Here is a 25,137-nt window from a genome sequence, read left to right as displayed (position 1 = left end):
GTAACTGGATTCTGATCTGTTCAAATATTTCTGATAATTATTCATGTGTAATATAATATCTCCAGATATTGACATGTGTACGGAGTATGGCGGACCACCAATGATTTGGACATCTGCAACATATTTCACACTCTCAGGTTACAATGGCAAATAAAAGAAACCAAAAACAATGCCATTTTAATATGTTATTTTTAGCTCACCTGGCCCGAAGGGCCGATGAGCTTATGTCATGGCGCGGCGTCCGTCGTCCGTCGTCCGTCGTCTGTCCGTCGTCCGTCCGTCCGTCAACATTTCCTTTAAATCGCTACAAGTCATAGAGTTCTGCATGGATTGTAACCGAATTTGGCCAAAAGCATCCTTAGGGGAGGGGGAACAGAACTTGTATAAATTTTGGCTCTGACCCCCCGGGGGCAGGAGGGGTGGGGCCCAATAGGGGAAATAGAGGTAAATCCTATATATCGCTACTTGTCCTAGAGTTTTGCTTGGATTGTGACCAAATTTGGCCATAAACATCCTTGGGGGAAGGAGAACAGAACTTTTACTCTGACCCCCTAGGGGCAGGAGGGATGGCCATGGGGCCCAATAGGGGACTTAGAGGTTAAAATTAAAATTCCTTCAGAAAAGAAACAATGAACCTGTATTCAGAACATTACTTGGCATTACAAACCAGGTGAGCGATACAGGCCCTCTGGGCCTCTTGTTGTTGTTTTTTTTTGTATTTTTTTGTATTTTTCTTCAAACAATATATCAATTTTACATTAATCACATAATCATGAAATATTAATATAGTTATCTTCCATGCACATCTTTCACTCTGGCATTCTTTCATTTATCAGTATAATTACATTGTTTGAATTTTTTTTGATACGCAAAGAACATTGGTGCACAAGTTACACAAGTTCTTGACTCTCTCAAAACTTCTAGCAAAAGAGGTTTCCAAACTTATTGTAAAACTACAAGAATAAAATTGCCTCTAGAGGAATTTGTTTTGTTGGTATCTTACTTACATAAATGGCTTTTCAAGTTCAAATGTATTGACTTAAAATTCGGTCTCATAAAAATTTGTTTGGTCTGGTGAACTGTCTATGATTACCAGAGCAATTGTCCAGTTAATATTAATTTCACGACCACTGAGATTGGTTAAAAGATATAGAGTTTTTGGAAGATTTGTTTAGACCATCCAATTTTAAAAGTGTTGTCTTGTTTGTCTGATATTTTAGTAAGTAAGTTACCTAAGACTACAAGAAGTTTAATTAAGTGCCAAACTTACAAAAATTGGTTGGTTTAGAAAACTGGTAACAATTTCAAAAGTATACAGTAAAACACAGTTATAACAAACATTTATAGATTAGGGAACACCTAGGGACGAACAAAATCACCTACAATAATAAGCATAGTTAGTTTCATACAAAATACAAAGTCTATACAAACATATAAGTAAGTTAAAGTGAACAGTCGGGCAAGGATGGCTAAAGTTGGTAAAAATGGTGTGAATGTATCCAGTATGATTTCTTATGAAATAGAAAAATAAAATCTCTCGTCAAAATCTGTCTGCGTAGGAAGAAATTAATTTAAAGTATAGGAATCCTAAAACGTCCTTCTGGCTGACTATTTCCGTGGTTACATTTCCACGCAGCCTCGCTTTCAATGCTTTCAACTTTCCTTTAATTTAATGGTCAGAACTGGGAAACGTAAGCAGAACTTGGCCGTCATTAATATGTGAGAACTTTTGGATGGCCAATGAACGCATTTAGACTGGTTTTCTTTGCCCGACTATTCACTTTAACTGGGTATGAAAATAACTATGTTATAGCCATGGATTCTTTGTAAATAGGATCATTACGTTTTGTGTAATAATACTCTCATTGTGTAGAAGTATTATTCAAGCTTTGAAATTTTGGAAAAAGTTTTTGATATTCATTTAAACAGAGGTACAGTATTTAAAAAGAACATATTTGTAGGAGTTGTTTACTTTATATAATTATCTGGCAGTATAAAATATGTAGATCTTTGGCCTGTAATGAGTTCTTCTTACATCAATGCAAAGATGTTTTTTAACTCTTATAACTCCAATAGTAGGTTTTATGCAATAGTACACCATTAAAGATGTATTTTGGGTCCTTTTACCTGAGATAAAGAGGGCAGAAATGTCAAAACATTTGTGAAAAGGAGAAAGTTCTTTTGACAAAATGTAGGCAAACGGGAAGGCCTTTACCCAGCTGTATCAGAGTTTTAATTACGATAATTTTTCAGATCAAATTGATTAGTATACACATGTGTATGCATAGATCCCTATACACATATACTGTAATGTATTCAAAACCACATGAATAAATTTCAAGGGGTTTTATAAAAGATAACTCAGTCTTGTGGTTCCTATCTGATAATCCTTTCAATTTACCTGTTCAACCCTGAAATTATATCATGTACGTACTAATCCAGTCTTAGAATTAGGAAAGTTCAAATCTCTTTTGAGGGGTGAGTAAGAGCAAGTAAATCGCTTGTACTTATTAGTGTTCTAAGTGGATTTGTGTTGGTGTAAATGTCATTTTAGCATCTGTTTAGTGTGTATGTGAACACAATTTCACTTGTAAATATATGAAAAAAGTGTGCTTTATGCACAAAAATACAGCAACATCCAGTACTCACATAGTCTTCTCTATGAGCGTACAAAAAATTGTGAGTATGAGAAAAATAATAAATGTTTATGAATTTAGATATAGACACATACAAACTTAATGTAAGTAAAAATTTATGAATTTTTTTAGTAATTTGGACCTGATAATTTTATGCAAATAAGCAGATATTACACAAACAACCGATATGCAAACATAAGTCCTCTGTGTATGTGTAATCTATGTGTAAACTGAAAAGTTACACTATCTACCTTAAATATGTAGGAGGAAATACTTTTACTTACAATATTAGTATCGGTGACCTCATTTATGAAAATTTAACATAAAGTTTCAATTCATCCATGTTTGCTTTGGTTGGACATGGTTGTGTAATTTTCAACAAGTTACTCTCAAAATATCTGAGATGTGTACATTATACTATACCGTTGAAAATAACAAGAAATGGGACATGTTGCTTCCTCCTTTTAGAGCTAGAACCTACAAGGAAATATTGATTTCCTGGAAAGACCCAAAAATAAAGCTGGCCTAGTTCTCCCTGAGTACTGATAACAATATAGTTTTCTATATGTTTGGTACAGTCTCAATCTTGTAATGACATTTTGGTATTGTTGGAATATGTATTGATTTGTTGTTCTACAATACACAATGACAATGACTCATATTGGCTTCCGCAGATACATCTAGGAATAAGGCATCTATATATGTACACATTACATTTGAAATATAATATACCAGTAATATTGATATAATTTGCATTGCTTTGGAAACTCCTTGATGTTTAAACGGTGGTAACAGGGTTACGACTAAGCAAACACTATCATCAGACTTTGTCATATATAACTCATTGTTGATTCTTCCAAGGTTTAAAGGTCTATAAGCACTGAGGCTGCCATTGAGTCTGACATAGATTTGACAATACTGATCACTGTGGATTGAGAAGAATAACAAAAGCTTTCTATATATTGGATTGTGAATGGCTGTTGGTATTGTTCAGAACCACTATAGCACTGCCGTTTGGCAATGGTGAGGGTCACGTGACTAGCTGCTGCTGCTGTAGAGATGTTGATTAACATTTGTGATGTCATGGAGGTGATTTCCCTTGCAATGGAGAGAGAGATGTTGGGGAACGATCAGGAACTGTCTTGGACTCATTAATGGCGAGGGTCTGAGTATACCTGAGGAGGGAAGGTAGGGGAATTTGACCAGTGGTCATCAGTACACAGGACAGCACATTGAGATGATAAACACACCAGGAGTACATCGCTAGTGAGGCCGAGGTGTACTGAGAGGACATCAGTTATATCGCTGGTCAAAGGTAGACTCATCTTCAGGGACAAGTGCACCAAGTAGTACATGGTGGCCTCTTCTCTCTCTGGAGGACACTGTAGGTAGAGAGGTGAGTTAGGGACACATATGTACACACATGGAAATGGCCTGCACATGTTTGTCTGCCATATATCATAATGACTGATTAAGGAAGAAGAAGCTTTACCTGTGTATACACATCATAATAACTGATTAACGAGCTGTCTCACCAGCGTACAATTTCACAACAAACTCACTTTATCCTGCTGTCCACAGGGTTTCCTGAAATAGCTTTTTTTACCAACATACGAAACAAAACATTAAGAACAGGATTACAAAGAAAACAAGGTGTATACCATGTGGAAATACACGTAAGAGAGACCACCTGTCTACGTCACTGCTGTTTTACTGTGGTTAAGGCATCAAGACTTAAAGGATCTATATACTCATCTATACTCAGCATGTTAAATCTTACTCATTGGTAGCCCCTCCCCTAGTCAGGGGTCGAGTGAGTGTGGGGGTGTGCATGATAGGCCTGTTGTTGTCATCAGGTACAAGGTCAAGAATCTTACAACTCCCGATACCCCGATAAGATAACTGGCTATGACTCCTACTCATGGCCATTCATAAAAATAATCAGCGTGTACAAACTACTAGTGAAAGCACATGGTCTGTACTAGTGAGCACAGACTGTAGTAGTGGCTGGGGAGTTAATACCTCTACAGGTATATAATAACTATAAACACTGGCCGTAAGCCTATATGGTACACTACTGTGTACAGGCCTTTGTAACCTTTGAGATTTCCTTTGTTGGTGTTGAGAGAGCTCAGAAGATTTTTTGTTGGCTCTCTTTACTAATCAGACACAGATTACTGAACCTGAATAGCTATATACCCGCCACTGAACACAGACATGCGTGAACTGCCACCAGCACATCAAGACAGGAACTCCATGTGTGTACAGCGTTACCTGGTGGTGTATTAACCCCTCGGGCACTAGACGCCTCACCTTACTCAACCCTGCTATACACAAGTTAGTTTTCTAAACAAAAGTTTGGATTGAGATATGGACTGTGTTCAAGTGACAGTGTCTAACGCCATAGAGGATGTACACATGTTTGATCAGTGATATCATCAGCAATTATAAATGTGTAACAACATGATGTAACGGCCTTAGCAGGTGACCACTTTATTAGTACCACTACACCGATCAAGGACTCAATATTTACTAGGGCAACGTCCTGTTGTTCACTGGTCTCTCTACTACCAACGCACGTGTCATTAGCCGAACAAAGACCAGGAAATTGTCACAGTTATACAAAATTCTAATGTCATCCCATCAGTGTTTAGTTGCATTGTAGTGAGTGATATACAACACACTGTCGCCTATATTGGCTCCTCGGGTGGAGAAAGAGAACCGTGTGTTGGGATTGGCTCAGCTTTATGTGTTATGGGTTGGTGTTTGTGGGTGATCATCACCTGAACCGGAGACTTGTGAAGGGTTTATGAGGAACAATCGCCTTGATTTTAGTATTTTTGTGTACAAACTGGTGGATTCATTGGCGATAACCAATTTTGATGTGAGTAATATTTGATATTTGGTGAAATTTTGACATGCTTCTACCTATAACCAACAAAGCCTTTGTCTGGTAAGAAGACCAACCATCATAGATTTGTCCTCGCGTTTATTGTGGACGTCGGCCCAGGGACAAAATGAAGCAGATCTAAGGTCAGTGTGATCGAAATATACACAATTGTAAGATGGCTGTGGTCAAGCGAGAAGTGGTCAGTATAATGGACGCTGTTGACCCAATAGAGCCCACCTATCTTAAAAATCTATGGAAAAGTCCCCCAACCAATACTCCACCATCATGTAAAAAGTGCCAAAAAGAACGTTCAAGGAATAATAGCCCTAAATGGAAACAGAAATCTCGCCAGAAGCCGACAAAGGCTAACACCCCCATTGTGATCCAGTTAAAGGATTCTTTAAAGGCAGCTCTGAGACAGAAACAGCGCTCTCTGGCAGACACTGTCGTCAAGTGTAAGGATGTAGAGGTATCGGTAGACAACGAAGGGGAGAGCACTCAGGGCAGGGAGGAAAATACAGCTAACATCAAACAGCTCAAACGAAAGAATGATGTCAAACACCTCAGTGCCTTAATATCGGTTATAGAAAAATCTCACCAGAAAGACACAAACTTCACACATAGTGCCCAGAATAGAAACTCTAAACTTGTGGCAAACTTTGTTCTTAATAATGCAAAATACATTACTGATACAAAGGACATTTCTCGACCCAGAAGCATCATCGAATGTGATAATGTTGATGTTATATGCAATGACCTGAATAGCAGTGAGAAAAGCTCTGTTACAACAGAAGATACAGAGAGTGAAAATGGATCTACAATCTCAAGTTCTGAAATCCAGTCCGACTCGGATCAGTCTGTTTCATACGAAAACTCAGAGAACTCAAGAATGTCGAAGGATGATTTGGAGAAATTGGCTTTGTTTACGACAGGGTGTCCTTTGGTGAGATTTGACTGTCCTCCATCAGAATGTCCCCAATGTCTGTCTGATATGTACAGTACCCAGTATTACTATAGCCATGCAGACCAAGCCGTTGATTTCCATAAAGACCAAGAGGTTGAGGAACCAAGTCCCACATCATTCAGTGTACGTTCTTCTTCACAAGATTCCGAGGTAGACGAGGCGTCTGTCGCATCTTCAACAGACACCTCGGAAGCTTCCACTACCATCCCACCTGTCCAGTCCAAATTATCCAAAAATGCTCAGCCATTCAAATCTAGAAATCCAAAGAACAATTGTCAAAAGTCCAGCAGGGGGAGACAACTGCTGGATATTGACATAGCTGGAAGGGGAGGTAAACTCAGCGATGAACTGTTCCCCGATAGTGTTTACATCGACCTGACAGGCACTGATGTTACTTACACGGTGTATTATGATGATAGTTGGTTAGCGGACTCAAACGATTCATCAAGTATTATCGCTCAGCAACAGTGTGCTGAAAACAACTATGCAATTTCCAGGAATCATTCCATGTCTGAACTGATGTGGCAGCAGGGTCTATATGGGGACCCGTCGATGCCCCACTGCTATTGGCCCTATAGCTACCCATCCATGTACAGCCTCACCTCTTCAATGTACAACTTCCCCACTGGTGCTGTCCCCAAGACACAGCTGATCCCCCCACATCAACTCAAATCTTGTAAGTATAATATCTTATTGTCACCTGCTGATGGTAATTAAAAATACCTGAGAGAAAAACAGGGTAATGTAAGGCGGGTTGACAGATCGCCAAAATATTAACAAACATGATATTATATACCAATGAAAATTAGTTTCATACAATGCATCTGATCCTAAATTTTCAGAGTCTGGTATGAAATAGGATATTAGAATTCAGCTTGGGGGCATATTTAAATGTTACATATACCAATGTCCTCCCTGTCCTTATAGAGTTAACATCCTGCTTTAATCGATATGGAGGTTAGGGCATCTCTGCCTTACGCCATTTTCTACTTTTATTTTGACATGAAAAGCTTTCAAAATATTTGCAGAATGCCAAGAAGTTAATGAACCATTGAAATATTTTGTAGAATACTGAGAAATGTTATTCTGAGAAATATATTTTTTGAGGTCTTTCATATAATCTGTTAGTAAGTCACAAGGCAGAGATAACATCTACACCGAGTTTAACTTTTGGCTTCTGTCACTTTCCCATGCCGGTTCACCTTTTACTTTCTATCACTTGTGGTGAAAATATGAAAATATTTTTTTATTTCATTGAAGTCTTCAACATTTATCCATTGATAAAAACTTGATGTATCTTCTCTTGGCTAAAATAAAACAAGCAGTCCTAACATAACCATTAGCCAATCTTAATAATGACTGTGTAATACATGTATTTATAACCTGCCTTAATGACCACCTCTGTATAAAGACCACCTGTTTAATAAAACTACTTCTCTAGGATCCCAAATGGCTAATTTCAACACAAATTGACCTGTGTATAAAGACCACCTGGTTATAAAAACCATTTCCTCTGTTCTTTGTATGGTCTTTATAGACAGGTTTGACCATATATAAATCTGACCAGCCAGACAACTATAGATTTCCTCATTTCCAAAGTATTTTGAATTAGTATTGTCCACTCTCTGTATATCCTGAGGTGTTGTGAGTTTTATTTACTTTATTAAGTTGAAACCTGATTGTAAGATAGTGACCTTGTCAAAACCTGTTATCATAATGTCACATCTTTACTGATCACATGTCCTGGGTTTTAGGTCAGTCATTGCTGTGAAATGAGTTATACAAACTGGCTAAACCAGTTAACCTTATGATAATGACTGAAAATTTTACACTGATATGGAAGTTCTTCTACAGACTTGAGTTATTAGTTTGTGGTTTGCTGCTACTTCATTGTTTTGATAACTCTTGCCTTAGTCCCATATTCGTGAGTAATAATTAGGGCCCCTCCAGCTCTACAGTCATCACCATGTCAATCTGTCCATAATTGCACATAGTATTGGCTTATGGTATCATGAAGAACCACATTAGATGTCCATTAATAGTCCCAAGTAATCCAAGATGTCAAATTATATCCCTCATGGATCAAAATTAAAACTTAAACCTGGTATATAAAGGAATACTACGTGGCTAGTTTTAAAGGGGTTTTGACTTGGTTATGTGTAATGATGCCCTCATTAAGAGTAACACACTGTGAGAGGCCCTTTTTGACTTGTCAGAATTCTAGTTTTTGTGTTGGACTTTTTTAACTTCAATGTTTTTTATTGCATCCGAAAAAATCTTGAGTCATATGGACAATGGCAGCAAGCATCAACAGTAGTATCTACATATCGTTGGTCCTTTTGCTGAACAAAGCCCACTTGAGTCAATGAGAGATTACACAAGTATGATACTATTATACATCATACTCCAGTATAATTGATGGTACACACTAATATCAATAGGATTACAAGTCGATATCTATTTGGACTACAATCCGAGTGAGTTATCAGGATTGATATACATAGTAAGTGTAACCAGGGGTAACATGTTGTGTTTTATTGATATCAGGGATAAACTTGTCCTACATATTTGTCCCACATGTTGTTGTTGTCTTTATCCAGCTGTACCTCCGACATGGGAGATGATACAACAGCTGATTGGCTATACTGATTGTGTAACCCCAATGAGAAACATACACCAGACCACTCTTGTGTAACATCCGATTCGTACCTGTGCAGGGTTCAAAGGTTAGCACACTCACTGGACCCTTCTCAAACCGAGATGCCCCAACCATTAAATCCATATATATAACAGCTACTTTACCAGGTCAACACAATTTTTATAACAATATAAATTATGTAAAATAGGCCGTGTGTATTTGAGTAATTAATTTGAAAAATAGAAAAAAAAATACTATGAAGATGGGATTTTTTGTAAATTTTCTTACATCTGCGATAACTAAAGACTGGATCTTTGCCTGAATTTTCAGGTTATAACTGATATGATTTCCATGGATAAAACACACAAGCTGACTCCCTTGAGTCAAACACATACCAACAGCTGACTCCCTTAAGTAAATAAAAAGCACATCAGCTCATGATTCCTTTGGGTTTCATGGGCCAGCTGGCTCCTTTTAGAAGCACATTTTTTTCTAAATGATGGCCACCAGTGCAACACATGTTGTATATATTGACTAGATCTCCCCAACATTTCAATGCTTACAAGAGGGCACTGTTTGTTTTGTTAATTGTATAACTATATGATAAAAAATGCTATTACCTCATCACCCATTAGTACAATAATTTTTGTTTCTAGTATTTCATGTGCAATATATATATATATGTATATATATATGATAAATATAAAGAAAAATCCTTACGGACGAAATCTATAAGAAATAAAAACAATAACGACTGACTAGTGAGCGCTTTCGCCCCATTCAAGGGAGCTCTTCATAGTCTGTAGTGGTTCATAGAATAAACAGTCTGAAGAGCTCCCTTGAATGGGGCGAAAGCGCTCACTAGTCAGTCGTTATTGTTTTTATTTCTTATATATATATATATATATATATACCAAGAAAAAAGTACGTGTCCATGTAGAGTTGAATATATAAAAAATAAAACTCACAATCACAATCATGAACATGCTTATTGACATTCAAATTACGTAGAGAATCCGTTCTTGTTTGTTGCCTATGAACAGTCATACGTGTTCTAAGTTCATTACTAGTTTGGCCGATGTAAAAATCACCACAACGAGAACAAATTATAGCATATATCACACACTTCGATTTGCAGTTCATGTTTGCTTTTACAGTAAAATGCAAGCGATTTTTAAAAACATATGTACTACATTCAATAATAATTGGACATGTACCGCATCTAGGTATCTTACATTTCGACACCACGGGGTCAGCAATAGATTTATTCTCTACGTAATTTGAATGTCAATAAGCATGTTCATGATTGTGCAGGTGATCAATTCAATGTTATACCTTTATATCAATTGCATTCTTCAGACTCTGTTTTGTTGGAAAACAAAGAAAATCAACTTATAAAAATATTAAAACCAACTCTCAATAGGCCATAATAGAAAATGGCGCAACTTCATATTATTGTTATGTAAACGTGTGTACCTTGTGACGTCACGCTATTTGTGACGTCATTAATTTGTTCTTTGAAAAATAAACATTTCTACTCCTGAAGAGCCATCATGAAATGGTGAATGTACAAGAGGAAAGTCGTTGACTTTTATTTTTTATATATATATATATATATATATAAACCAAGACACAAAGTACGTGTCCATGTAGAGTTAAAATATGAAAAATAAAAGTCAAGGACTTTCCTCTTGTACATTCACCATTTCATGATGGCTCTTCAGGAGTAGAAATGTTTATTTTTTTAAAGAACAAATTAATGACGTCACAAGTAGCGTGACGTCACAAATAGCGTGACGTCACAAGATACACACGTTTACATAACAATAAGATGAAGTTGCGCCATTATCTATCATGGCCTATTTAGAGTTTGTGTGCGTGTACAAATAGAACACCAGCTGTTATATAATTGGCTGGCTTAGACTAATTGATATAAAATGATGCAGAAAAGATACATATATATATATAAATACAGAAATTTAATTAATATGAATAGTGGTAAACTTCTTTGTGTATGTAGACTAGGTTATATATAATATGATTTATATTTATTTTACATCGATTGAGAAACAATATATAAATCACTCTGGATATGCCTGGATGTAAGTGTAGGAATGTTTTTATAATTGGAAAAAACTGGAATCCATGTGACTGGGCAGGGGACCCGGCCCCTGATCATGACCTTTCCGACCAGGGATAAATTAGAGTACCTGTGTCCCATTAACCCCCTAGGTGCCCAAATAGTATAAACCAGAGTACCAGTGTTTCTTTGTGTCCCCCCTCCCCTCCCAAGTTCATCTGATGGTATCGATCAACCCCCCTCCTATTTCTCTGAGATGGTATGGACCAGAGTGTTTCCTTGTATCTCCCCTCCCCCTAAGTACCTGACATGGTTTGGACCAGAGTGTTTCCTTGTATCCCCCTCCCCCTAGGTGCCTGACATGGTTTGGACCAGAGCATTTCCTTCTATCCCCTATCCCCCTAGGTGTCTGACATGGTTTGGACAAGAGGATTTCCTTGTATCCGCTCTCCCCCTAGGTGCCTGACATGGTTTGGACCAGAGGATTTCCTTGTATCCCCCTCCCCCTAGGTGCCTGATATGGTTTGGACCAAAGCATTTCCTTCTATCCCCTATCCCCCTAGGTGTCTGACATGGTTTGGACCAGAGGATTTCCCTGTATCCCCTCTCCCCCCTAGGTGCCTGACATGGTTTGGACCAGAGGATTTCCTTGTATCCCCCTCCCCTAGGTGCCAGACATGGTTTGGGCCATAGTGTTTTTCTTTGTATCCCCCCTCCCCCTAGGTGCCTGACATGGTATGAACCAGAGGGTTTCCTTGTATTTCCCCTCCCCCTAGGTGCCAGACATGGTTTGGACCAGAGCATTTCCTTAATTATATCCCCTCTCCCCCTAGGTGCCTGACATGGTTTGAACCAGAGGATTTCCTTGTATCTCCCCTCTTCCTCCTAGGTGCCTGACATGGTTTGGACCAGAGGATTTCCTTGTATCTCCCCTCCCCCTAGGTGCCTGACATGGTTTGGACCAGAGGATTTCCTTGTATCTCCCCCCCCCCCCCACCCCCTAGGTGCTTGACATGGTTTGGACCTCTCACCAGAATGTTTTGTATTGATCTGGGGTGTTTGGCCTCCCTTACCAATGCTGGAAAGATGATGGAATACAGTATTCAAGTGGCAGGAACACCCAACATGTTGTTATACCCAATCAATATTGACATCAGCTGTGTGTCAGTCTACTAGACCTTCTCTGGTTCTCCTAAATAGTTCAGCAGTGTTACCTATAACTGTAGAACTACTACAGACTAATGGTTCCACAGTGACACCTCCAGCTGTAGAACTATTACAGACTAAATGGTTCCACAGTGTCACCTCCAGCTGTAGAACTATTACAGACTAAATGGTTCCACTGTGTCATCTCCAGCTGTAGAACCCCTACAGACTAAATGGTTCCACAGTGACACCTCCAGCTGTAGAACTATTACAGACTAAATGGTTCCACAGTGACACCTCCAGCTGTAGAACTACTACAGACTAAATGGTTCCACAGTGACACCTCCAGCTGTAGAACTACTACAGACTAAATGGTTCCACAGTGTCACCTCCAGCTGTAGAACTATTACAGACTAAATGGTTCCACAGTGACACCTCCAGCTGTAGAACTACTACAGACTAAATGGTTCCACAGTGTCACCTCCAGCTGTAGAACTATTACAGACTAAATGGTTCCACAGTGACACCTCCAGCTGTACTAAATGGTTCCACAGTGACACCTCCAGCTGTAAAACCACTGCAGACTTAATGCTTCCAAAGTGTCATCTCCAGCTGTATAACCAGTAGAGACTAAATGGTTCCACTGTGTCACCTCCTGCTGTAGAACCCCTACAGACTAAATGGTTCCACAGTGACACCTCCAGCTGTAGAACTACTACAGACTAAATGATTCCACAGTGTCACCTCCAGCTGTAAAACCACTGCAGACTTAATGCTTCCAAAGTGTCATCTCCAGCTGTATAACCAGTAGAGACTAAATGGTTCCACTGTGTCACCTTCAGCTGTAGAACCACTACAGACTAAATGGTTCCACTGTGTCAACTCCAGCTGTAGAACCACTACAGACTAAATGGTTCCACTGTGACACCTCCTGCTGTAGAACCACTACAGACTAAATGGTTCCACTGTGGTACCTCCAGCTGTAGAACCCCTACAGACTAAATGGTTCCACTGTGGCACCTCCAGCTGTAGAACCACTACAGACTAAATGGTTCCACAGTGTCACCTCCTGCTGTAGAACCCCTACAGACTAAATGGTTCCACAGTGACACCTCCAGCTGTAGAACTACTACAGACTAAATGATTCCACAGTGTCACCTCCAGCTGTAGAACCACTACAGACTTAATGCTTCCAAAGTGTCATCTCCAGCTGTATAACCAGTAGAGACTAAATGGTTCCACTGTGTCACCTTCAGCTGTAGAACCACTACAGACTAAATGGTTCCACAGTGTCACCTCCTGCTGTAGAACCCCTACAGACTAAATGGTTCCACAGTGACACCTCCAGCTGTAGAACCACTACAGACTAAATGGTTCCACAGTGTCACCTCCAGCTGTAGAACTACTACAGACTAAATGATTCCACAGTGTCACCTCCAGCTGTAGAACCACTACAGACTTAATGCTTCCAAAGTGTCATCTCCAGCTGTATAACCAGTAGAGACTAAATGGTTCCACTGTGTCACCTCCTGCTGTAGAACCACTACAGACTAAATGGTTCCACAGTGTCACCTCCTGCTGTAGAACCCCTACAGACTAAATGGTTCCACTGTGACACCTCCAGCTGTAGAACCACTTTAGACTAAATGGTTCCACAGTGTCACCTCCTGCTGTAGAACCCCTACAGACTAAATGGTTCCACTGTGGCACCTCCAGCTGTAGAACCACTACAGACTAAATGGTTCCACTGTGGCACCTCCTGTTGTAGAACCACTACAGACTAAATGGTTCCACTGTGGCACCTCCAGCTGTAGAACCACTACAGACTTAATGGTTCCATAGTGTCACTGCAAGCTGTAGAACAGCTAATGTGAACTGCAGTCAAACTTGTCTATCAAGAACACCCAATGGATGAAAAAATGACCTTTAAAGCCACATGGTCTTGATACATATGGCAAATTATGTTGAAATTTACCATTGTACCACCAATCCTGATGAAGTGGTCTTTTTACAGATGTGGTTTCTAAGGATATTTTGACTATAGTTCTATAAGTAGGGGAAAAACCACTATCACAAGGAGACACAACATAAACACAAAATGAAAAATAAAGACTAAATGATAACCTATCTCTAGAGAACAATTACAAATTTCATTCTATTTAAAGTGACAATTCACTCAGGCTAATTCTTTTACATAACCAAGAAGCAAATTATGGCATAAATGTATTGTTCTACATTTCTAATGAAACATATAAAATAAAATATTGACAAATTCCACGTCATTGTTTAGTATTTTAATTGATACCATTGTAATTACAAATCCTTGATCAATACCATTAAGCAAGTACAAGATGTACGCTGGACCCATACCCGAGCCAAAGTCACGCACATTCAACAAATGAACTACATAACCACTGAGGAGGTGATAAAATGTTTTTTAGGCAAGTTAATTCACCTAATAAGGTAAACACACTACTCGTATTTTCAGACCAATTTGAGTAGTTCTAGACAAAAGTTGCATTACTCTACGAACAAGGGACAGGTTTCGGCATACAAGATATTCGACCACAATGTATAATGGCGGACAGCAAGCAAGTTTGAACATTTCACATGCATATTACCACCATGGGCTTTTCTGGCATATTACAGTAAAGCCGACTGATATAATTTCACTTAGAATAGGTTTGTTTTCCTGTATATGTATAAATTTTAATGTTCTCTTAGACTGAATTGTCCCTTTATAGTTGTCAATTATTAAGAAATGCAAGAAAAATTCTTTAAAGTTTTCACACATAATGCTGTTTTCATGACCTATTTGTAGAATGTCAGCTGCCCATCTTTCTACCTTTGTGACCCCTATCCAAACAGTACAAAGGTAAAAGCCATCAAATCTGTAACATTTGATATAAAGTCTACAAGTGGGAACCTGTCAGATCTTCCCTGTGTAATTTGTTTAGATACAAGTGGCTGCAAGTTTCAGAATATTGCTTACAATTTCTGTGCCCAATTTCATTCTTGATTAAGCACAATTTTAGATTTGCCTTTGGCAATACCGTCTCTGCCATTATGTAAGTGATCATAAAAATGTTTGTCACATATAATAGTTTATAGAGTACAATACTTCGAAAAGCCTGCTAGTGCTATTTCGTCTGATTTTTGTTGTTGTTTTTGTCACATATAAGACACACTGGAGTTATGATATGACACTCCCTCAAAGTCTAATGTTATCTATGTTATATATGGTAGTTGTAACTGGATGATATAAGGTTTTAAGGATGATGTATGTAGGTATCAGTTACTGTAGAAATCACATAGAGAAGGTGTGATAAGTGCTATCATATAACTGCACTGCACTTCAGTAACAGCAGGGAAATGTTGTAGTAGCCTGATTTTGTAGTCTGCATTTTGTCACTGTATTCCAGACTCTGTGTATTCCTGTTTCCAGGGGGTTGTAATCAAGTTTATTAATTTGTAATGGATAGTCAATTAGTGTATGTGTAGTATCTTCTGCTCGAGTGATTCTTTTATAGTAACCAAGGACGTCGACATGTATAGTCATGTTTTCCATCGTCGTGGAAGGGAAGCCAAAGAACTTAATAGACTCACAGAAATCCTGACTTAAAATATGGCGTTAATGATTTTATTGAGCAGCTGAAATTTCAGACATTCCTATAATCCCACCTATATAGTATATAGAACTCACAATAAAGTTAAAGTGTTTTACTCTAGCTATTCTGTTTCGCTGGCTCGCCCTTACACCAGTATTGATGCTAGTGCACATATAAAACATGTTTAAGATCCTTTGTTCCCTCCATACACAGTATATGTATTTCTTGCTATATTCTGTAGCATACCATTGTTTAAGGCCTCTGATGTATGCAGAAATATTTTGATAAAATTTATTTTATTCTGCATATTATTTTGTTTGATGTATATAAGAACAGCTGCTGTTGTATATATAATATATATGTAAATTCTGAGGGCCAAGGCTAATAAAAGGATGTCACTTACACTTGTCTGATTTCCCTATAAAATTGAACTCTACTGCGAGTCCTCGACCCACACTTAGTCTTGAGACGAAACATCATACTAAAGTTTTTAAAAACATCAAAGTTTTCTTCTGGAGAAGGCATTTTGAAACCAGCTATAAGTATTATCTATCCCTGCAAGCTTCACATGGCAAAATGACTTCATTTTAAATATTATTCTGTAAAAATCAATCCAATCTACATATTTTAAAATACCAATGGCAATGCTTTTTTCTAAAGTTTGTATAAAATTACTGTAAATCATGTAGGTTGTTTACTGTAGAGGATAAGCATCTGGTCAGTAAAACATTTTATAACATAATTTGTCTGATGTCCAGTGACATCACCAATGTAATATTTTACATATGTCGCTAGTGTAATATTAACATGGAGCGATTTTGATTGGCTGGAAATTCGTTGTGACCTAATGAATTGACATCACTGACAATGATATGACATAAGGATTAGAGGCAGCCGAATAGTGGCCTCCGCTGGATTTTTATGATAAATTTTTATGTTGAGATTCTCCGAAATGTAGGTTGTGCAGATGTGTGATAAATGTATCTTCAGTCTGTATGTAATTCACATAAGATTTTATGAATCTCGTCTAGAAGTTTTAATTTTTGTCTTATCAAGGCTCACAAAAATAAAAGACTTTTAATATCTCCTAAGGAATAAATACTTAGTAATATCGTATATATGAAGGTCTAATTATCTTATATGACTTAGCTATAGCTATAGATTCCCATCCAAACTGGTTCGTAAATGGAGTACATGTACAGTTATCTAATATACCTTTGAACAATTTCAAAAGCTTCAGGCACATGCATGTGCAAAAAATAATTGTAAACAAGATAAGCCTTCTCTCTAGTAAAATTTATGCATTGTGACATAATAGCGTGAAGTGCAGGTTGACCCTGGGGTAAAAGAATTGTTAGTGTGTCTGTAAATATTTCATAGATATGTGAATGTGATGTAATTATTTGATGTGTATCACTATATGTATCTAGTTGTGTATCTGTGCCTTGCCCAATACAACTTTCTTTTCGACCCAATATTTTCCCATATTAGGTCACTTACAGTAACAAACTGTAACTAATATATAGTATGTAGATGTGTATATATCTGAATAATGATGTTTTTTTTCGTTTCAGTCAACTCCACACAACCTCCTAGTAGACAGTGGGTATGGTTAGCCAATTCTGAAAGGAACCGACCAACAGGTAAGCATGTTTACACTGTTTTCTCACGCTGACTTTTTCAAATGAAAATTTACAAAAGTCAGTTGCTTCAAGTACAATAGAACCATTTTATTTGTAAGTTGTTTTTTTCACAATAAACTTCTTGACATTTTATAAACTTCAGTAATTATTTGATAGCTTTGTCTAGCTTGTCATCATGGCTGAAAGCAGATGATATTTTGTAGTTTCATGTATGTGACGATGTATGCCAAGATGATGCAGATAGTCCCCTACTTTTTAACCAACACATCATTTATTGTTTCCTGGAGTCTGCTCATACATAAAGTTCTGTAAAGAAGCAAAAAACTGACAGATGACAAATTGTTACTTCTGGAATAAGGTCGAAGAGTTTTTGCCACTCATTATGTAACTAATCATCTAGCAACAAAGGTCAAACACTCTGTTAGTTGTTACATTATATAACTATGGAAATATTGTCATTATTTCCTCATAATTTCCCTATTTTTAGCTCGCCTATTCGAAGAATAGGGGGAGCTAATGTTGTCACCCCGCCGTCGGCGTCGGCGTTGGCGTCCCATTTCACGTTAAAGTTTTTGAGCAAGTTTCTGTTTTGTCAATTGTTTAAGCTTAAGTCATCATAAATGTTTATGATTTTATTTTCCTAATGTGTATGGATGCTGAACGTGATAATACAACCAATTTGGGGCCCTTTAGGGGTTTATTGAGTCTGTTAATTTGTCATATTTCCATGTTAAAGTTTTTGAGCAAGTTTCTATTTTGTCAATTGTTTAAGCATAAGTCATCATAAATGTTTATGATTTTATTTTCCTAATGTGTATGGATGCTGAACGTGATAATACAACCAATTTTGGGCCCAAATGGTTTAAATAGTAAATACTTGAACATCAACTTCTTCTGAATAGGCGAGCTTTGCTGTTCTCCAACAGCTCTTGTTATCATATCGAATTGGTTGTTAAATATATAGGAACCCTTTACAAGAAGTTACAATACACTTTTCGTTCAGAAGGAGAAAAAATAATAGCAATTTATATCAAGATTAAGATTAATTTTACCTTTATATTTGTGTTTAGCATAATTGCAGCGTAATAAGTAAAGCTTAGGAAAATTACATGGATTAGACTTTGACCTGTGACCTGTATTGACCTTATATTTGACCCTTACCATAATTTTACTTTTAACAATTTCTGGGACATGCAAATGAATGTGAATCACCATAGTGAATGTCAGTATAAGTAGAACTTGACAGAGGACTGTGTATATGATTGGTTGGTGGTAGTTGTAAATAGCCACCATGATTACAATGATTCCATGCTGATTAGCAAAGGATTTGAGTTATCTTACTGAGGTTTGCACCGAACCCACTGGGTTAGGATTTCCTGTGACATATATGTATGAGATAAAGCTTAATGTTCAGGTGCACCAGGGTTCATGGACTTGTCTTACAAGTGGTTCGGATTAAGAACAGATGCAATTATGTAGAACAAGCCATGTTGCTGGTCCTTTATTGCCAGGATTTCAATTTCCATTAAATGTGAAGCTTTCGGAAAACAAATTGTAGGCATGATGTATTTTGAGGTGCAGCAATGCAACATGTGGTTATTATGGAATTCTTTGTAATAGGTGTGTACAGAAAGGGATGAGGGTTGATGTACAAGTTAAGTTATAAAAATTTCTCTTTATCATCTGGTATGTTTATCTAGTATATTGGTATATAAAGCTACTGTCAGTTTTATCACCCCAATGTCTCTCGTTTTAAGTATCACGTTGTAAAATGGTGACAATCATACTTATAAATTCATAATGAACTCATTAGCATACAAATTCCTTCTACTTGAAAGATATATAACAAGTGAAAAATTGCACAGAGCCAATGGTTTAATTTTGAACTTTATTTCATTTCCAAAAACCACTGCCTTTGTGAAACAAAAATTTGAAGTTTATTAAAATAACTATAACATCAGAAAATATATATCGATGGTCTAAGATGAGGTTACAACGCCAGATAAATGCAAGGTTTCTTGCTTAATCTATGTTAACAGTGAAGATACAATTTGCTGTTTTTCTGTCTGGTGCAGTGATAGTCAACTAATGTAACGCACAATAATAAGGACGACAGCTGGAAACATAAGTTGACCTGATTAAAAATTGAACATTTAATATATTTTCATTAAATTGTTCATAAGGTGATGATAAATGTAGTTTTTACTGTAAGCTAATAACTTATACGGTTATACAAAATTATTTATCTAGTTTCACATTCCCATCTAAAAATTAACAGCTGTTTCCGAAAGGTAGTGGGTCTGAAAGATATAGATTTAATGTGGTTTTGCCCTACATAACACAACCTTTAATACCAGTGTACAGGAAAAAACCAGGTCACAAAAAATGTAGAGAATCTATTCAAAGTAAATGCCAGACAGTTGGGCATTTAACATTCTTAATTGATCCCTGCGTAAGAGGAGTACCTGAACCTACCCTAAAACCACCTTACCCAAACATAACGCAAATTAAACACTTTACTTATTAGATATATGCCCACAAAACACTGTCTTTATATCTGCCCTCAAAACACCTCACCTAAATCTAAAAAAAAAAAAAAAACTGCCTCATTTATATATTGTCTACAATTCGCCATACTCAATCTGCCCACAAAACACCTCAGAACTTGGTGATCTTTAATTTGAAGAATCAATATGAGCTGTCAAAAACACCCCACAACCAAGTCTTATTTTTATGTAACAATAGAGGTTTAGCACAAAAAACTGTGACTTTGAGTAGCCAGGTAGGTGGACAAAAAATGTGTGATTGCTTTGAGTAGTGAAGTAGCTTATATAGGTGGACAGTTGGATTGGGGAGTTTTATCAGTATGATACATGATGTACCATATTTAACAGTTTATATTAGCTGACACTGACATTGTACACATTTGCACTGGTCATTAATCTACCTCCTGAAGATGACAGAGTGACGAATTCTATTCCTTTTTTGCATACAGTTTCACACAAGCTTGCATGATTTATATCTTTTTTTTCTAAGTGTTATAATGTATTCAGCCTTAAATGTTTAAAAGGTGTTTTTAATTCCTTTGTCAGACCACGCTGAAAAATATGTCTGTTTATATTGATAGTACAGTATAACGAAGTGCCAGGTATACAATCAAACTGTCTTTACAGAACAAAGATGGTTTTGGTTTTGTTAGTTAAATGCCCTATTAACGGCCAGAGTCATTTTAGGATGTGCCAAGTTTGTTAATGGAGGAAACTGGAGTATCTGAAGAAAAACCACGGGTCAACAGTCAGTATCTGGCAACTGCCCCACATGGTATTTGTTAGACTGGCCACCAGACCCTAAGTTGCTGATAAGACTTTCTCAGTAGAGTTCTTTAATAGGTTATCTCCCCTTAGTTTAAAACTCTAGAATCAGGCACTTAGTAGAGACAAATATAATCAAGCCAATTTTTAGTGATTTTTTTAATATTCTAGAGACTGGTGGCCAGTCTAGGTATTTGTATTCGCGACCCAGAGGTGGAGGATTGTGGTAATAATATGTTGGGACATTTGAACCACTTGGCCACAGTGGTCCCAAGACAGAGAAAATTTGTTCTTATAGCCAAGTGGTCACATTACACAGGTCAAATTTTGTTCAAATACACTATTTTGGACCCAAAGAAAGATGTTTTATTAAGCAGGTGATCTATCCATGGAGATGGTCTGCCGTAGCATGGCTTACTTTCATAGTTTGTAGCATAGGAATGTATATGTTACATATATTATAAGAGTAACAATAACAAGAACATTATTAGAAAGTTCATATCTGTAATGATGATACAGTTGTTACAGTAGATGTGACAGGGGTATGAGTTTATAGTTAAGTTTATGGCATCAGGAATGTGTACCCGTACATTCTTAATACATGATCGTTTGGTTATCAGACCACCTTGAGGACAGGTATAGGGCTAGAAGGCAGTTCCACATGATGAGCATGCATAGCTTTAGATACACATGTACGTATTTGATACATATGTTAAGTACTACAGCGGCCTACAGCAGTGTGTGTCCACACATCTTACCTGGGGATTAAAACATCAAAATGTTTCTATCTGAATACATTATGATATCCAAAAAGATAACCTTGGGGTAAAGTTATAAAATCATTTGATAAGGTTTACATCGTCAAATCTATAAAAGAGATATGTACTGGTAGTTGACCTGAGGTGAAACAAAAGATAAAAAGTTCAAGATTAAGGCAACAGTATTTTTATTGTTAAAAAGTATTTTATGTAAAAAAAAAGTTTTTTAATGATATACATTATGTACAAATATTTCTTTAATTTCCTGATCTTGTGTTCATTCTCCCCTGTAATTTCATAATGAACTGATCCACCCTAAGAATTGTTAGAGTTCAAATGTATCTTCAGTGGTGAGTGAGGAGTTATTTGATGTGAAACCCAGTAACATATTTGCAATTTTTATCTGATAGAGAGATAAATACTTGTTGTTAGAAGTTAAAAAAAATTATAGCCTTGACTTTACAAGTTAACCTTTTTGGAAGGTAATGAACATGAGCATCAGACAAACATCTAAAGAATTTCAGGAATCCCTGACAAAGTTTGACTCACAACATAATTAAACTTTATAACAGTTCACAGGAAGTACATCTGTAGTTTCCTGTGTTTCGCCTGACACATATAATGGTATGTGTTATTTACTGGTGGTGCTGATCAGGTTATGATACATAGAAATGTACCATTACTAATTAGGCCACAGACAGACAGCCTAGTGGGGGATTACTAGGGAATGTAGGGCTGTGCTGTGGGAGGCAGGGATTGAGGGGTATTTAGGTACAGACTATAACTATAGGAGGTCTATGTAGGGTGTGTTGGGAGGGATGAGGAAGGTATTTGAGTACAGACTATAACTATAGGAGGTCTTTGTAGGGTGTGTTGGGAGGGATAAGGAGGGTATTTGGGTACAGACTATAACTATAGGAGGTCTATGTAGGGTGCAGCCAGCTGGGTACAGGTCAAATAAGGTCAAACATTAATGCACTCTGTCACTATATCAGCCTGGGCTAATCTCTACAGAACTATGCCAGGCGCATACAGCTGTGGTTATTGTAATCTCTTCACATAGGTTTGTCAAACCCATTACGGAAAGCCGACTGACAGGCCTGGCCATGGATAATTCATAAGCTTCCATCGATGGCTCCTGACAAGTTGACACAAGCACAATTGTAATATTAAAATGAGATATTGGTGGTGATTGACTTTTCCTGGTTATTCAAATGATTATAAATGTAGTTGTAAGACCCCAATTTTCAGTCTGTAGACTTCATCATGAAGAATTATCAATAAAAAATAATCATCTTCAATTGGAAAAGTGATCCTGCCAAGATTTGGTATTTTAGTTCATCTACTTTGTGAAAGGAGTATTTCTATCCTTACAAAAGTGGTTTAAACAGCTTCTGTGTAGTAAATATATGGTTGTGAGAAGGAACTAAGCATTTTACATGCATATTAGACTATAGTATTGCCAGTTATGATATATTTGAAATCAGATATTGAGAGACGTATTGCAGAAGTTTTGAATTTAATAAATCAAGTTAGAATAATAAAACCTTCTTAAAATGAAACTTACCACAAATTTTGATTGTTCAGGAAGGTCAAGATCACTGTTCAAGGTCAAATATTTATCATTTCATGGATAGAACAAGCAACTTTTTGTTGACATGTATTTGTAATTTACAAAAAAAATAAATGTGCAATTGTGATAATTTTAGAATATATCGGCTGTAAAACAGATGTGCTTGAATTAACTGATACTGTATGTGTATTATAATTAGAAAGTTGCGATATAAATGATACATAGATGGTCAATCTGTTGTGATTCAACTATTAAAAGTGCTCCACCGCCGTTAATAGTATTTTTTCACTATCAAAAACAGGAGCAGACGATTTAGTATTTTTCTTCAGTTACAAAAATTACTTACTTTACATCATTACCACCATTGAAAATTTTGAGCTTCTAATTCTACAACAAGTTAAAAATATGAAAAATAATTAATTGCATCCCGAAAAAATTCTGACGCACTATATCCTATATGGAATGAAGTACTGATTGCACATGCACTAAAGGCAAAATCAAAATATTTATATTATTTTTTATGTTAATTAGACATACATACACACGATTAAACACCAAGTATTGTTCAAATAATGAAAATCATTTATGCTCTGTCGGTGTTGGAGCATCTTTAAACAATTCCAATTGTTTTGTTCATGTTTGTCTTTATGTTTCAGCCATCTTCACTGTGATGTGCTACAATGTGCTCTGTGATAAGTACTGCACCAGGCAGCTGTACGGGTACTGTCCCTCCTGGGCCCTCAACTGGGAGTACAGAAAAAAGGGCATCATGGAAGAAATTAAACATTGTGCAGCAGACATCATCTGTCTACAGGTATGATATGTCCCAACTTTTCTGTCTCTGGTGTACGTCTGACTCAGTGATGTTACAGGGAAAGACTTTGTGGCTGGTGTATGTGCTTTGTGCATGTCACACTTAGCGCTACCATATTCAGGAATTAAGGTTTAAACATTGTTTCCTTGAATTTGTGTACCTCAAAGACTCCATTTACAATTTTTTTTCACTCTAGATACCATTAGCTTGTGAACTCAGATTACCTGTTCTCGAAATTACATTATGGTCTTTTCAGAGTTTCACATAATAAAACAGAAAAAATAGCAATCATGAATTAATATGGTTGGCACAGAAGATGAATAGTGCTTTAATTTGGAGTGAAATGATTAAAAATGATTTAAAAATAAGTTTGGTATAGTGTTTTTTCAGTCCTTGAATCCATATTGTATGACAAGTTAGTAATTCATTTGAAAATAAAGAATTTAAATGTTGATGAACCATTATTGGTAATTTTAATCATATATAAGACTGAAAATCCCTGATCCCTGACAAGTTAGTGGAAAAATAGGTCATCTTTAAATGAAATAATTCATAACTGCTAAACATCTGTAGTTAAGAATTTAAAATACTATGGATGAAAACTTGAAGCTAAGTACTGTAAACCAATTTTTATTCATGGCTGCTAAATTTCGCGAATTCCACTTCAAAACAAGTTCGCGGAGATAAACTTTCGCGGATCAGACCATCATTCTACCTTCATTACTTTTTTGACATAATAAAGAATTTGTAAGGTATTACAGATCTGGTTTTTTGTGAAACAGACTAGCCATGTACCTGCGTTTGTATAAGGTACATGTATCTCATTCGTAATAGGCCTAAGTGTTAATCCCTATACAAACACATACAGTACAAGAGAATAGAACTCACGATCACTTTTGTGATTTTTAGTCGATCGCGACATTCGCGAAAGTAAATCGCACGCGAATAAAAGTTGGTTTACAGTAAATGAATGTCTGAAAGGAATCAAATGTCAATCTCTTTATCTCAATACAAATACCTGATAGTATCTGAAATCTGTCTTATTTCTGTTATAACTGATGGCTAAATTATGTTAT

At 36.8% G+C, this 25,137-nt stretch overlaps 1 protein-coding gene across 2 annotated transcripts in view; it reads left to right on the top strand.

The window, feature by feature from the left end:
• Positions 1 to 25,137, top strand: part of LOC138323563 (CCR4-NOT transcription complex subunit 6-like) — a 53,848-nt gene that overhangs the window by 16,602 nt on the left and 12,109 nt on the right. The window contains exons 1-3 of one of the 2 annotated variants that reach the window (XM_069268250.1): positions 3,618 to 7,166; positions 17,537 to 17,605; positions 23,904 to 24,061. In XM_069268250.1, coding sequence (XP_069124351.1) covers positions 5,702 to 7,166; positions 17,537 to 17,605; positions 23,904 to 24,061 — 1,692 coding nt within the window. In that variant the 5' untranslated portion in view covers positions 3,618 to 5,701. Of the gene's footprint in view, positions 1 to 3,617; positions 7,167 to 17,536; positions 17,606 to 23,903; positions 24,062 to 25,137 lie in introns of those variants that run through there. The other variant, XM_069268251.1, reaches the window with a different exon arrangement.

Source organism: Argopecten irradians, chromosome 5 (genome assembly GCF_041381155.1).
Source record: "Argopecten irradians isolate NY chromosome 5, Ai_NY, whole genome shotgun sequence".
Taxonomy (NCBI): domain Eukaryota; kingdom Metazoa; phylum Mollusca; class Bivalvia; order Pectinida; family Pectinidae; genus Argopecten; species Argopecten irradians.
The sequence above is the reverse complement of the archived record's forward strand: the minus strand, read 5'-3'. Positions and strand labels throughout refer to the sequence as shown.